At 34.9% G+C, this 12662-nt stretch overlaps 1 protein-coding gene across 1 annotated transcript; it reads left to right on the forward strand.

The window, feature by feature from the left end:
• The first annotated feature begins 7272 nt into the window (after positions 1–7272).
• LOC18439327 (large ribosomal subunit protein eL21x/eL21w) lies at positions 7273–12277 on the forward strand. The gene is made up of 2 exons (XM_006849494.4): positions 7273–7598; positions 11847–12277. The coding sequence occupies exons 1-2, from the start codon at positions 7362–7364 to the stop codon at positions 12102–12104; spliced, it is 495 nt and encodes a 164-aa protein (XP_006849557.1). The 5' UTR covers positions 7273–7361; the 3' UTR covers positions 12105–12277.
• Positions 12278–12662: the final 385 nt, after the last annotated feature.

The following is a 12662-nucleotide window of genomic DNA, read 5'->3' on the forward strand; positions in this document are numbered from 1 at the left end:
ACAACCCATTGGGCTAAGCCGGCAAGCCCTTAATGCAATTGGAATCTACCAAACCCGACAAGATTTTATTGAAAGCTTCAGTCATAAGGGTAAAGAGTAAGGGAGAGAAAAGATCTCCCTCTCTGAGGCCCTTAGTGGCACATAAGTAACGATTAGCTTTACCATTAATCAAGACAGAGAAGTGGGTTGACGAAAGACAACCCTAACCTCCATTAGTAAGAGAGAACAAAATATTGCAGAATCAAAAGTCGCTCTAGTCTATAGTCAAATGAATGAACTACCGGGAGCTCGTATGAGAGTTGATTTAACTGCCCTAACAATAGTGGACTAGAGAAAACCTACATTATGAATATTAAGCTAGGAAAACTACATTATGAATATTAAGCTAGGAAAGGGAGGTTGTTCAAGGATTGTCGAACTCAAAAACTAGTGAGAGATAGAGGGAGGCCACTTAATGAATGATAAAGAGATATATTTTACAGTACCTCAACAAATCCACCACATCCTTGGATGATTGATATCTACCGTAACTAAAGATGCAAAAATTGCAATAATGAAGCAGCATAAGAAAACCCTAAAAAACATACTTGTGCTACTCCTTCACTGCAATTTTGCTAAGACCTTAAGTAAGAGGTCTGGTGCTACTCCTTCACTGCGATTTTGCTAAGACCTTAAGTAAGAGATCTATAAATGATGGTGTAGATACACCATGGAATTAAACCCTAATTTTCAAGTCCATTCATTAGCAAATGAAGAAGTGTGTGAGCACATTTAAGTACAGACACGAGTGGGGGTCTATAAAACTTCAAGCGTTCATCACATAATAATAAATAAAGGGCACAAATTTTTTAAAAAAGAATACAAACATCAAAAAAAAAAAAAAGTCACCCGAAATTGGAAAAAGGATCAATTCGAGATTAACAGAAAAAAAGAAAAAAAAATCAGAAAAAAAAAATTAAAAATATCAACAGTGATAATATGGTAGCTATAAAAATAATATTAGAAGGGAAAAAACCCCAAATCATTAACATGGATCCCTATATTGAGAATAACCAGAAAAAAAAATACAAATTAACAGTTAACTGAAAATGAAAAATAATGCAAACTCAAATTTCAAGTTTATATGCTTACCAAACAACAAAAGTAATAAATGGATCCTTACATTGAGACTAACTATAAAAAAATTAAAATTAAAATTTTAACAAAAAATAAAAAACAATATATACTCAAATTTTGGATTTATATGCTTAATAAACAGTGAAAAACAAAGAAAAAGAAGAAGTAAAAACTCATTAATTTTTGTAGATTATCTTATTCATGATGCTCTTAAGCACTAGTAGAGCTCTTTGATGATGATGGAGTGAGCGGCCAACATTTTTTTTTTTTTTTGGATAATTCAATGGGGAAGAGAGGTCCCTACTTGTTTTTTCAAATAGATTAGGAGTTAGCTTTTTAGAAAGTATTAGTGGGTGGTATTAGCAGTCGGAATGAAAACTACAACTTAATGACTAGGGTGTGAGGTGCTTCAATCATAACCTAAGCCCCTTCCCATGGCAACAGGTTTCCTTATGTGAATAGTGCATGGGAAAAGAGGAGTTCTGACTTTCACTTGTTAAACATGTGATATCTAAAGTGCCAGTAAAACTGCAGTACTTTCATGTACTTTCCTAGGTTTGATCGGTTATCAAACCCGACTTAAGAGTTTAAGGCTTGATTTTCAACTAAGAGGTTTTTTTTTTTAGAAAAATTATTTCATGCGGTGAGCACCGCATTTCTACATTTGCGGTCTCGAGGTATAAAACATCCGTTTTAAAGATGGATACAAATAGGTGGTCTATTTAAAAATAATTGAAATTAATGGTTCAAATATTTTATTAATAAAATTATTATTTTTAATTTTAAAAATTTATTTATTTATTCATATTCATAATCTTCATGTTAGAGATTACATGTCCTTAAAAATTAGGTCCAAAAATCAATCTCAATTTTTTTTTTTTAAGAGGTGACTCATTTCTATATGGACTCATAGAAACCGTGTCCTTTATTTTATTCAATAAAATTAAGCAAGTGCATAGAGGGATCAAAGATCAATGGTTTTAACCAGCGTTTTAAAAAACGTCGAGTCGAACCGGACTCGCCCGGTTCGACTCGGAAATCGTGAAAAAGGACCGGATCGCCCAAAAAATCGGATATCGTCCGGTTCTAGAGAGAACCGGACGATTTTGTACAGTGAATCGCCCATTCACTGTACGGAATCGGCGAGTCCGAACAGTGAATCGACGATTCCGTACGGAATTTTTTTTTTTTTTTTTTTTGTAATCCATGATAGATTTTTTTGTAATACTTGATCGATTTTTTTGTAATCCATGATCGAATTGTTTTTGTTTTTTTGTAATCCATGATCGAATTTTTTGGTTTTTTGTAACCCATAATAGAATTTTTTGTAATCCATGATCGAAATGTTTGTTTTCTTTTCTTGTAATCCATGATCGATTTTTTTGTTTTTGTAACCCATGATAGAATTTTTTGTAATCCATGATCGAATGTTTTGTAATACATGATCGAAATGTTTGTTTTTTTTTGTAATCCATGATCGAAATGTTTGTTTTTTTTTTTGTAATCCATGATTGAATTTTTTGTTTTTTGCTTTTTTTGTAACCCATGATAGAGTTGTTTGTAATCCATGATTGAATTTTTTGTAATCCATGATCGAACTGTTTTTTTCTTTTTTTGTAATCCACGATTGAATTTTTTGTTTTTTTTTGTTTGTTTTTTGTGTTTGTTTTTTTTTGTAATCCATGATCGAATTTTATGTAATCCATGATCGAATTTTATGTAATTCATGATCGAATTTTATGTAATCCATGATTGAATTTTTTGAAAATTTGTGATTTTTTTTGTTTAATCCATGATCGAATTTTTTTTTGTAATCCATGATAGAATATTTTGAAAATTTGTGATTTTTTTTTTAATCCATGATCGATTTTTTTGAAAATTTGTTTTTTTTTTTTTTTAATCCATATTATTCAAAGAGAAAACGAGAGAGATGATGATTCTGAGGCCACCCTATCCCAGCCATATTATTCACATATCGAGTCCCAACAGCAACAATGTAGGGATGAGCATGAAATACTGTAAATTAAATGCTGAATGGCGGTTCATGCAGGGAAAGAACATATCAATATTCGCATATTCATTCAAAAACATGAAAATTCTTAATGGAATACCCTCATTTTTTATTGAATTCCTAAAAAACAATATTTATAATGAATTTTAATAATTTTTTCGAAATTTTTTTAAGCTTTATTCTGACCGATTCACCCGATTCCCGATCCGGATCGCCGATTCGCCCATCCGGATCGGTTTTTTGGAAGCCCGATCCGGGTCACCGATCCGTTTTTTAAACCATTGGTTTTAACCAAATTTCTATAGGTCAAAATTGAAGATTTGAGAAAAGTTCTCTTGTTTGGCGGATTTGGCATGGAACGAATGATCAACTGATTCCAGAACAATAATCGCCATTTTACCGTTTAGAATTGTTGGTTCCTTTCTAAACTTAGCCGGTCCCCTATATATCAAGAGAACCAGAACGGGCTGAACGATTCCCAGATCAGACTAAGAGATTCCATTTCGTCCCAGCATTTTTTAAAACAGTGCTTGCTCTCTTTCCTCTACCATCGACCGTCCTCAATGCTCATATACAAGGTAATTTAGTCTCACAATTCATTTATTCGCGGACGTGGGTCGACCCCGAGTATCCCTATTGCCCCAAGAGCCGACCCAAGCCCACGCTGGCCCTATCCGGGCTAGGGTGGGTAAAATTAAAAAAAAAAAGTATAAAAAAAAAGATAAATAAACGAGGGCCGGGCTGGGCTTGGCCTAAGCCCGACCACGGGCTAGATTTTTGTGACCCATGCCCTAGTTTTTTAAGGCCATACCAACTAGGCCAGTTCGGGCCACGTGGGCCATTACCATCCTTAAAAAAGCATTGTTGCTACGTTAAGTAGTTCAGTGATAGGAGTCGAACTTGAAATACAGTATTGCTAATGTCTACTACTAACCACTCAAGCCCAAAACTTTGTAAGGGAGGAAAACTACAAAACACTCTTTGGGGTTGTATAATCGCGTTTGAAGTCTACATGGCCTCTACTCAAAAGGCCAATAGAACAGCTTCAACCCGAAGGCTCTATCTCACCCATGGTCAATGAAATGCTCTTTCTTTCCCAATGAGATTACCAGTCTAATGCGTCTTGTGGAAGCTTTTTGATCTCACTTTTTTCTTTTTGTAAAACTAGATGCTTGTTATCTCACTTGTGCACTCCATCTCCATAATGTGTCTAGTGGCTTTTTGCTCTATTTTATCTGTCACCCTGCTGCATCTCGAGTATTTCGTGTTTAAATGCCATTAATTTAGCCTCAATTGTTGTGCATCCGAGCAGTATTTCTCCCCTAATCTTTGAAAAAGACTCCATATCTGGCTATCTAACGATCCAATATGTGGGGTTTTTTTTTTTAACTTTGTTTTTTTAAAAAGAAAATTGTTTTATGCGGGTTGGACCGCATTTCTACATCAGTCCAGAAAGTGTAAGTCCTTCATCTTAAAAATGGATGCAAAAGGTGTTCCATCTAATAACGGTCTAAATATTTTATTACTAAAATTATTATTTTTTAGTTTTAAAAAATTATTTATTTTTTCATATTCTAGATCTCCATGTTAGAGATTACATGTCCTAAAAAATTAAAATCCATCTTAAAAAAATAGATCTATTAAGAGGCCCGCATTTCTTCAAATGCGGGCTTGGCCGCATAGACACCGGGTCGGTTTTAAAATAGGCTAGTTCATGCATGAAATGAACAAAACACTGTAGGTATCCCTCGAAAGTCTCATGTTGTTTGTGCCTACTATATTATGGATCTAAAGATAGAGTTCGTGATTTGATGTGGCTCTACTCGCATGTTTTGGAAGACATTGTTATTTTCCTGATTGGGTGTGGTTTGTTTGAGGCTAAGGCATCAAAAGATGTCGATTCAGTATTGAAAATCTTTATGATGGCCTAATTTTTTTATTTTTAATTATAAATTTAAGGAAAAATCTTATAAGTGCGAGCCTATAAACAATCAAATTACGGCGCACCTCAAAAATTTCACTAGAAGAGGTTGTTTTGATGCCCAAATATCCTTAAATTAATCATCTCGACCTCAAGATGCATGGACATGAGAAAAAAATGGACTTCAAGTTTTGGAAATAGTGCATCTTGTAATGCATCTTTGGACCATTAATTTTCAAGATTTTAAAGTTTCCACATATTCGCTCGATCTATACTATTTTTGAAGCTTTAAATTTTTTTACTAGAGAATATGTTAAGGCTATCACAAAGATTTATAGTATTGAAACCACATTTCTCGACACTATTTGAAAGTGTATTTTACTTTGATTACTTATACCCTCAGTTCTATACAAACCGTACCCTAAAAATAGGGAAAATATATCTATATCCTCTATTTTTAGTTTTCATTTCTCAATAAACTCAAAATTTCAAAATATACCTTATAAGCTCCTTCTACTTTAAATCTATTTTTTAATCTAAACAAATACGATAAAGACATTTTCTTTCTAAACCCAATCATTTCTCTCTCTTCACTTATATATCTCAAACTTCTCTCTTTCTCTCTCTTACCGTGCTTCTTACTTTTTCTCCTCTCGTATTTTTCCAAACACCTCTCTCTCTCCTCTCGGTAACCTCTCACCTCCATTAAACCTTTCTATTTATGTAGAAGTTTGGGAGGATGGTTTTTAGAAAATGTATGTTGTTTTCGATTTGTTTGGCAAAAAAACCATGTTTAAATTAGTTTAGGGAGTTAGAATAAATAAAATCTATAATTTTTATGCCCGAAGAGATCTTTTAAAACTTTGAGTCTATTGTAAAATGAAACCTAAAAACATGAAGTATGGAGATATTTTTCTAAAATAATATTACAATATTATCAAATTGACCGAGACAAATCTAAACCTAAATAAAAAAATAAAAATATCTTATTATCCTCTATTTTTAACTTCTATATCTCATCATATCCAATAATTGAAAATATTAATTGTAAGTAAAATGACTCCATCTTTTCTATTTTCCAATCCCCTAAACCCCTTTGACCATGTATTATTGACCTCAACAACTTATGAAATGACTATATCTCTCTCTCTCTAAAACTCCATCTTTCTCTCAAAATTCCATCTCTCTAAAACCTAAACTTCATCTCTCTCTCACATTATTGTCTCTCTCTCTTGAAACTTCATCTCTTTCTCACATTATTGTCTCTCTCTCTCAAAACTTCATCTCTCTCTCACATTATTGTCTCTCTCTCTCTAAACTCCATCTCTCTCCCTAAAACTCAAACTCCATCTCTTTCTTTAAAACCCAAACTCTATCTCTCTCTCTCTAAAACTCCATCTCTCTCTCACACATAGGAATATGTGCTCGTGTTCGAGCTCGAGCTAAACCCCTTGGGCGGTAAACTCCTTGAGAAGCAAAGAGAGAGAGAGTTTTAGAGAGAGAGATGGAGTTTGAATAAGGTGTTATTTTAGTGTTTGTTTGGGTCAAAATTTTATGGTCAAATGACTCAAAGGGGTTGTAAGATAGAAAATATAGAGATTTTTTGTTTACAAGTAATATTTTCAATTCTTGGGTCTCATCAGATATGGAAGTTAAAAATAAGGGATAAAAAGTTATTTTTTTCAATAAAAAATTGTCAATCCCAATGAGCAGCTAACAAACTTATTTACCCACTAATTTAAGACTTTGGAGTCAATAGATATTCATGTCCCTCGTATCTGTCTCTTTACGGCCGGCAACGGGTCAGGTCGGGTTCGGCTTTGATCCAAAAATTAAAATATCTATGTATTTAACTATATCTTATATATCAAGACCCAAAAAATATTATCAAATACAAACCCGAACGAGAATAGTATTCGGGTCCGAGATTTGGACTCTGACTTGATCCACCATATCCAATTTTTTGACCTATACCCGAACCCAGATCGGTTCTATCCCTCGGGTACCGGGTCCATTGCCACCCCTAGTATCCAGCCCTAGCAAATACCCTCATGGAGCGAGCTACCCCAGGCTGGATTTTTCAGGTGCGGGCGACGGGAACGAGGAGGCTACATCTGTAATTTGTCAATAAGAAGGGGACAATTCAGTAATTAAAACGATTACCATGCACAAATACACAAAAATTTCAACGATTTACACCCATCCCCTAGGGTTTGCTCGCCCCAGAATTATAGAGACAGAGAGGGTTAGAGAGTCCAGAGAAAGGGGGTTCGAGAGAGAGAGGAGTTTTAGAGAGAGAAAGAGAGAGCGAGGATGCCGGCTGGTCATGGTGTTCGTGCTCGCACTAGGGACCTGTTCGCCAGGGCCTTCAGGAAGAAGGGCTACATCCCTCTCACTATTTATTTGAGGACTTACAAGGTTGGGGACTATGTGGATGTCAAGGTTAATGGCGCGGTGCACAAGGGCATGCCCCATAAGTTCTACCATGGCCGCACCGGCAAGGTCTGGAACGTCACCAAGCGAGCAATCGGTGTGGAAATCAACAAGCAGGTCCTACTCCTCTCGCTCTTTCTCTCTAAGTATTTTAATTGATTCGCCCTTTTTAATCCTTGATCTCTTTCTGTCTCCTCTGCATGTGATATATGTTTCTGTTTGCTAGTTATCCGAAAGCATTATGCATTTTGTGAGCAGTTTATTTATGAATTTTGTTAGCTGTAAGTTGGATGGGGAGTTTCCATGGATTTTATTTGTTTATCATTTAATTAATTTGCTTTGCTTTGTTTGCACTATTTCTTTTTACTGCTCATGATGAACTATAATATGAATATTGTTATTATGATATTTTGGATGGCTTGGTTTGTTCGTTTTTCCATACTCATTTTTTGATTATTTTCTTTTATATTTATTTATTATTATTATTTTTGTTTTAAAGAATTTATTTATTTATTATTATTATTATTATATGCAATTTTTTATCCATGTTATACACAAGAGTCTCACATTTCTTCATATGCATTTGACAATTTGTTACTTTTTTTTTTTTTTTTCTGTGAGAGATAACTTCTTTTTTTTGTGTCATCTGACTTCAGTGCCATGTAAACTATATTTGCATTTTTATTGGGGTTTTAATTTTTAACGTACACTTTGTTCGTGATATATGTTGGTATTGTTATTTTTAGGTTTATTATTTTTTATGTTTTATTTGTTGATAATTGTCGTATGGTGAATTCTTTTGAATGTTTAAGTTTATTGTCACAATGTAAGGGTTGGGAAATCGGGGCATCAGTTTTTCTGTCTTCTAGTTGTTTATATCTTGAATAGATGGATTACTATATATATATATATATATATCTGTGTGTGTGTGTGTGTGTGTGTGTGTGTGTGTGTGGGTGGGTGTGGGTGTGGGTGTGGGTGTGGGTGGGTGTGGGTGTGGGGCTCAAATCCATCTTTTTATTACATACATCCAACATTTTTACCACCTTACTTCACCAGGTATTGTTTCTATGCATCATTGAGTATTAGTTTTTTTAGGAAAAAATATGAGGAGACTTTATCTTTGGTGCAAGGTGGTCACAATTAATCTTGACCATGGTGGCATTTATTCCATTGACCAAGCTCAAACTTCAAAAAGAAATTCTCTTGAACTTTGTGACACACCCAAGCTATGAGATTTCACGTCAAATGTTTATAAGTAATTGTGACCTTCTTTTGTATCAAAGGTATATGGTCTCATTGTATACAATCCTGGTTGTTTAATAGCTTCGTTTGGTTGCGATTTCATGTTCTTAGTCCTTATGAGCTTTTCCATTTATCCTCTAATAGTTTCTGCCATAATTATGCCTCATCCTTTTTCATTTTGATTGGTTTAATGGAAATTTCGGTTTTTGATCTTGATACGGCAATTGAAATCAATTTGTTAGTGTAATAAATTAAAGTAATCTGAAATAATGTCGGTGATGAATATGGCCACTAAGTAGATCTTACTCAAGTGAAATGTTTGCATCGTGTAGAAAACTACTGACAAACATAGTCCATTTGCTCACTTGGGGTGTATATGTCAGGTTAATGTCATAGAGAAAATATTGATATCACTTGGGGTGTATATGTCAGTTTAATGTCATAGAGAAGATATTGATACACTGATAATGCCTAGGATGATCGTATGGGATGATGAGATGGCAGATAGACAAAAGGCCATGGTGAGCCATGTGGTTTAAATAAACTCTGCAATCTGATAATGGTATAAACAGTGTTTCAAAAAGCGCTATAAGGGTCCTAGACGGCTTGGGGGGAACAGTATATATATATATATATATATATATATATATTGTATAAAATAGAAAAATGAAAAAATTTAATATAGAACCCTAATTCCTCATATTATTTCATGGTAGACCCTCCTTTCGTTTTTTTTTTTAAGTGGCATAAGGAAACCCCTAAAGATTTCACCGCGCCCCCTCATCTCTTATCTCCCTCTTTTATTGACTTTTGACCATAAAAATTAGCCCCAACAAATCTTTTTATAGCATGTCAACCCAAAAACTTTTTTAACCCTCTTTTTCCCTTTCCACTCATTAAAAAAGTTTTTGGGTTGAAATGGTATAAAAAGATTTTTTGAGGTTAATTTGTATGATCAAAAGTCAATAAAAGAGGGAGATAAGAGATGAGGGGGTATGCTGAAATCTTTAGGGGTTTCTTTATGCCGCTTGAAAGAAAAACGGAAAGAGGGTCTATCATGAAATAATATGAGGAATTAGGGTTCTATACGAAAATTTCCCTATAAAAATTAGGTATTTAGGGCACATCTATACATTAGCACACACTCCATAACTCGGTCCATATCCAATTAAAATTTAAAATTTACCAACCAAATTACCAAACCAAAGTTACCAAATACCAAACAAGTGGAACTACAAATCCACTATTCATAATTCACAACCAAGAGGAAGAAAACAAAAATGAAACTAATTCTTGTAGACTCAAAAGAATCTTCAAAGTTTAATCATTATTCATCATCAGAAAAAGTAGGGTCTGCCGCATTTGCATCAAATTCATCGGAGTCGTCACCCTCCTCGACATATTAGTCGTCCTCTTTCATCTCTTCTGAATCTGCCTCTTCTTCCTCCACCCTTGTCCTCTGTGTAGAAGATCTAGTGGCCCTAGGAGGGTCGACTGATGGCCCTGAAGCATCCATGATCATGCCCCATGTCAATCTTTCATGCCCCTCGACCCCATCATCATCAACTAACCACTTCATAGCATTGTCCATTTTTTTGATCTGATGGTGTCTCTCTTAGCAAACCTGCCATTCAAGAATCGATTATACTTGACATAGACTAGGTCATTGAGCCTCTTTGATTCAAACATGTTCATTTTCTTTGTATGAATCTAACAAAATCCAATGAAACTAATTATGGTTCATGTATTATTAATACAATTATACAAATTACCCTTACTGCCTTACCCCTTCAAAAGTACTCCAAATACGTTCACAACCGGATGAGGAAGTGGTTAGGTTTAAGATCCGAATGACCAACATTTGTAAACTTGGAGAACTACACCCATGTTGGTTCTAACAATTGGCTGCAAAGATATAGAATAAAATCATAAATAAATAATAGAATTATAAAAATACACATATAATATCTTGAATATCGGGATCAGGGACTAGCACATCTACACATTTAGTAAATCCAATCATAATTGTGTCATTTGTATGTATATACTTGTCAACATAAAAAAAAGTTGAGTTCAAATAATAGCCAGCTGTATGCAATGGCCGATGTAGCTGTCTGTACCACTTCTCATTAATAATCTCCCAAACAGGCTTGTAGCGGTTCTCATCATCATCAAAATTTTGGGCTCTCTCTTTTGCATTTCTCCATCTCCTCATATATGAGCCCATAGAAGCTTTGTCACTATCAACTATGCGAAGGACTTTGATAAGAGGAAAAAATACCTTAAGAGTGTCATTCACCCTTCGCCAAAAAGCCTTAAAAAGGATAATACCTTTCACCTTCTTTCCAACCTGATCCTTGGACCACTTGCATGCTCTCAAATCATCCGAGGTAAATATATGCATCAACTGCACTTTTCTCGAATGTATGCTATCTAAGCATAAGTACCAGGTCGCAAATCTCGTGACCCCAGGCCTCACAATCTCTTTCTTCTTTGTAAATCTACGCATCATGCTGAGGGTGAGATGGTAGTTATAAATAAAATTTTGTAGCTGACTTTGCTTTCTTCATTGCACCTGATATCTCGGTTAAACCACCAAGAGCTTCAAGCATGAGGTGTATAGTTTCAAAAAGTAAATTTCTTTCTAGGATTTCCCATAGTTTAGCTACAATGAGTCAAATATACATATTCTGATGCTACCTTTCTTTTCTTAACTCGAAGAAGCTATGAGGGGTTGTGATATCTTTTTTGTGGACTGGGATTGCTATTGTCCTTGGAGAGGTTTGCCATGCCCAAAGTTGTGATAGGAGAAATTTTTTTGTGTTATTCTGTATCTCGTCGAAAATAATATAAGAGTGGAAACAATCTTGGTCCCTTGAATAAGGGAAAGTACAAGAAGCTACTGGGACTGAGGATGAAAGAAATTTAAGATGTTCATGGAACCAAATCATGTTAAGATCAAAATATGCAGGAAATATTCTTTTCCTTTTAAAGAAAAAGCGTGGAATTCTTGCTTATGGAAAATAACTTGTGAAAAAATGTACAGTTTGTGCATGAGCTCCTTTAGAGAAAAAAGAAGGAAATGCTCATCACTTTGTTAACTCTCTGCATATCTTACAGGTGGGCAATCGTATAATTAAGAAGAGGATTCACGTGAGGGTCGAGCACGTTATGCCTTCAAGGTGCAGGGAGGAGTTTAAACTGAGGAAGGTGAACAATGATAGGTTGAAAGCCGAGGCGAAGGCCAAAGGAGAGATCATCAGCACAAAGAGGCAGCCCAAGGGCCCGAAGCCTGGTTTCATGGTTGAAGGTGCAACCATAGAGACTGTTACTCCAATTCCATACGATGTGGTTAACGACCTTAAAGGTGGATACTAGATTGGTTGGGTATGTTTGTTTTACTGGTTTTATTCCCGTTCTTTTTTAGGAAGTTATCTGCAGTTTTGGTGGACATTCAAGACCAAGTGCTTGTTCTGAGAGTGGTGAGAGTTTTGAGACTCTTGGGAGAAATTCTGAATTTTTTCCTTAGTTTATTTATGTTTCTTTGGTTACTCTTTTGTGATTAGCCTTTATGTTCTTTTTCTTTGCATCATGGATTAAGGGGTTGTTTCCTAATGTGGTGATCGATCCATAGAGGAAAAGGTCTCTATACAACATGTTTGCCCACTGCCGTCTCGGTTATAATCTACATTTTGTGTCTTTAATTTATTAGCAGGTATATAGTAAAACTATTCATCTTTGGTACCAAAAGATCATCTGTGGCAAAGGTGAGATCCGGAAACTAGGGTATAATTGTCATTGACATAGCTCAAAGTTTAAAAAGATTTCTCAAACTTTGCGATATACCCTTAGTTCTCCCAATTTTACCTCTAGGGCTAGTGGTGACTGTGAAGTTGTACCCAAAATAAATATTCTTATAATATATAATCCCTTTAT

The sequence above is a fragment of the Amborella trichopoda genome, chromosome 4, assembly GCF_054954075.1.
Source record: "Amborella trichopoda isolate Santa Cruz 75 chromosome 4, AtrichopodaSantaCruz75HAP2 v2.0, whole genome shotgun sequence".
Lineage (NCBI taxonomy): Eukaryota > Viridiplantae > Streptophyta > Magnoliopsida > Amborellales > Amborellaceae > Amborella > Amborella trichopoda.

Bases quoted from the DNA above. Each gene is read 5' to 3' on its own strand.
- LOC18439327 (XM_006849494.4), top strand. From the start codon at position 7,362: ATGCCGGCTGGTCATGGTGTTCGTGCTCGCACTAGGGACCTGTTCGCC. The intron at 7,599-11,846 runs GTCCTACTCCTC...CATATCTTACAG, and splicing joins GTGTGGAAATCAACAAGCAG to GTGGGCAATCGTATAATTAA.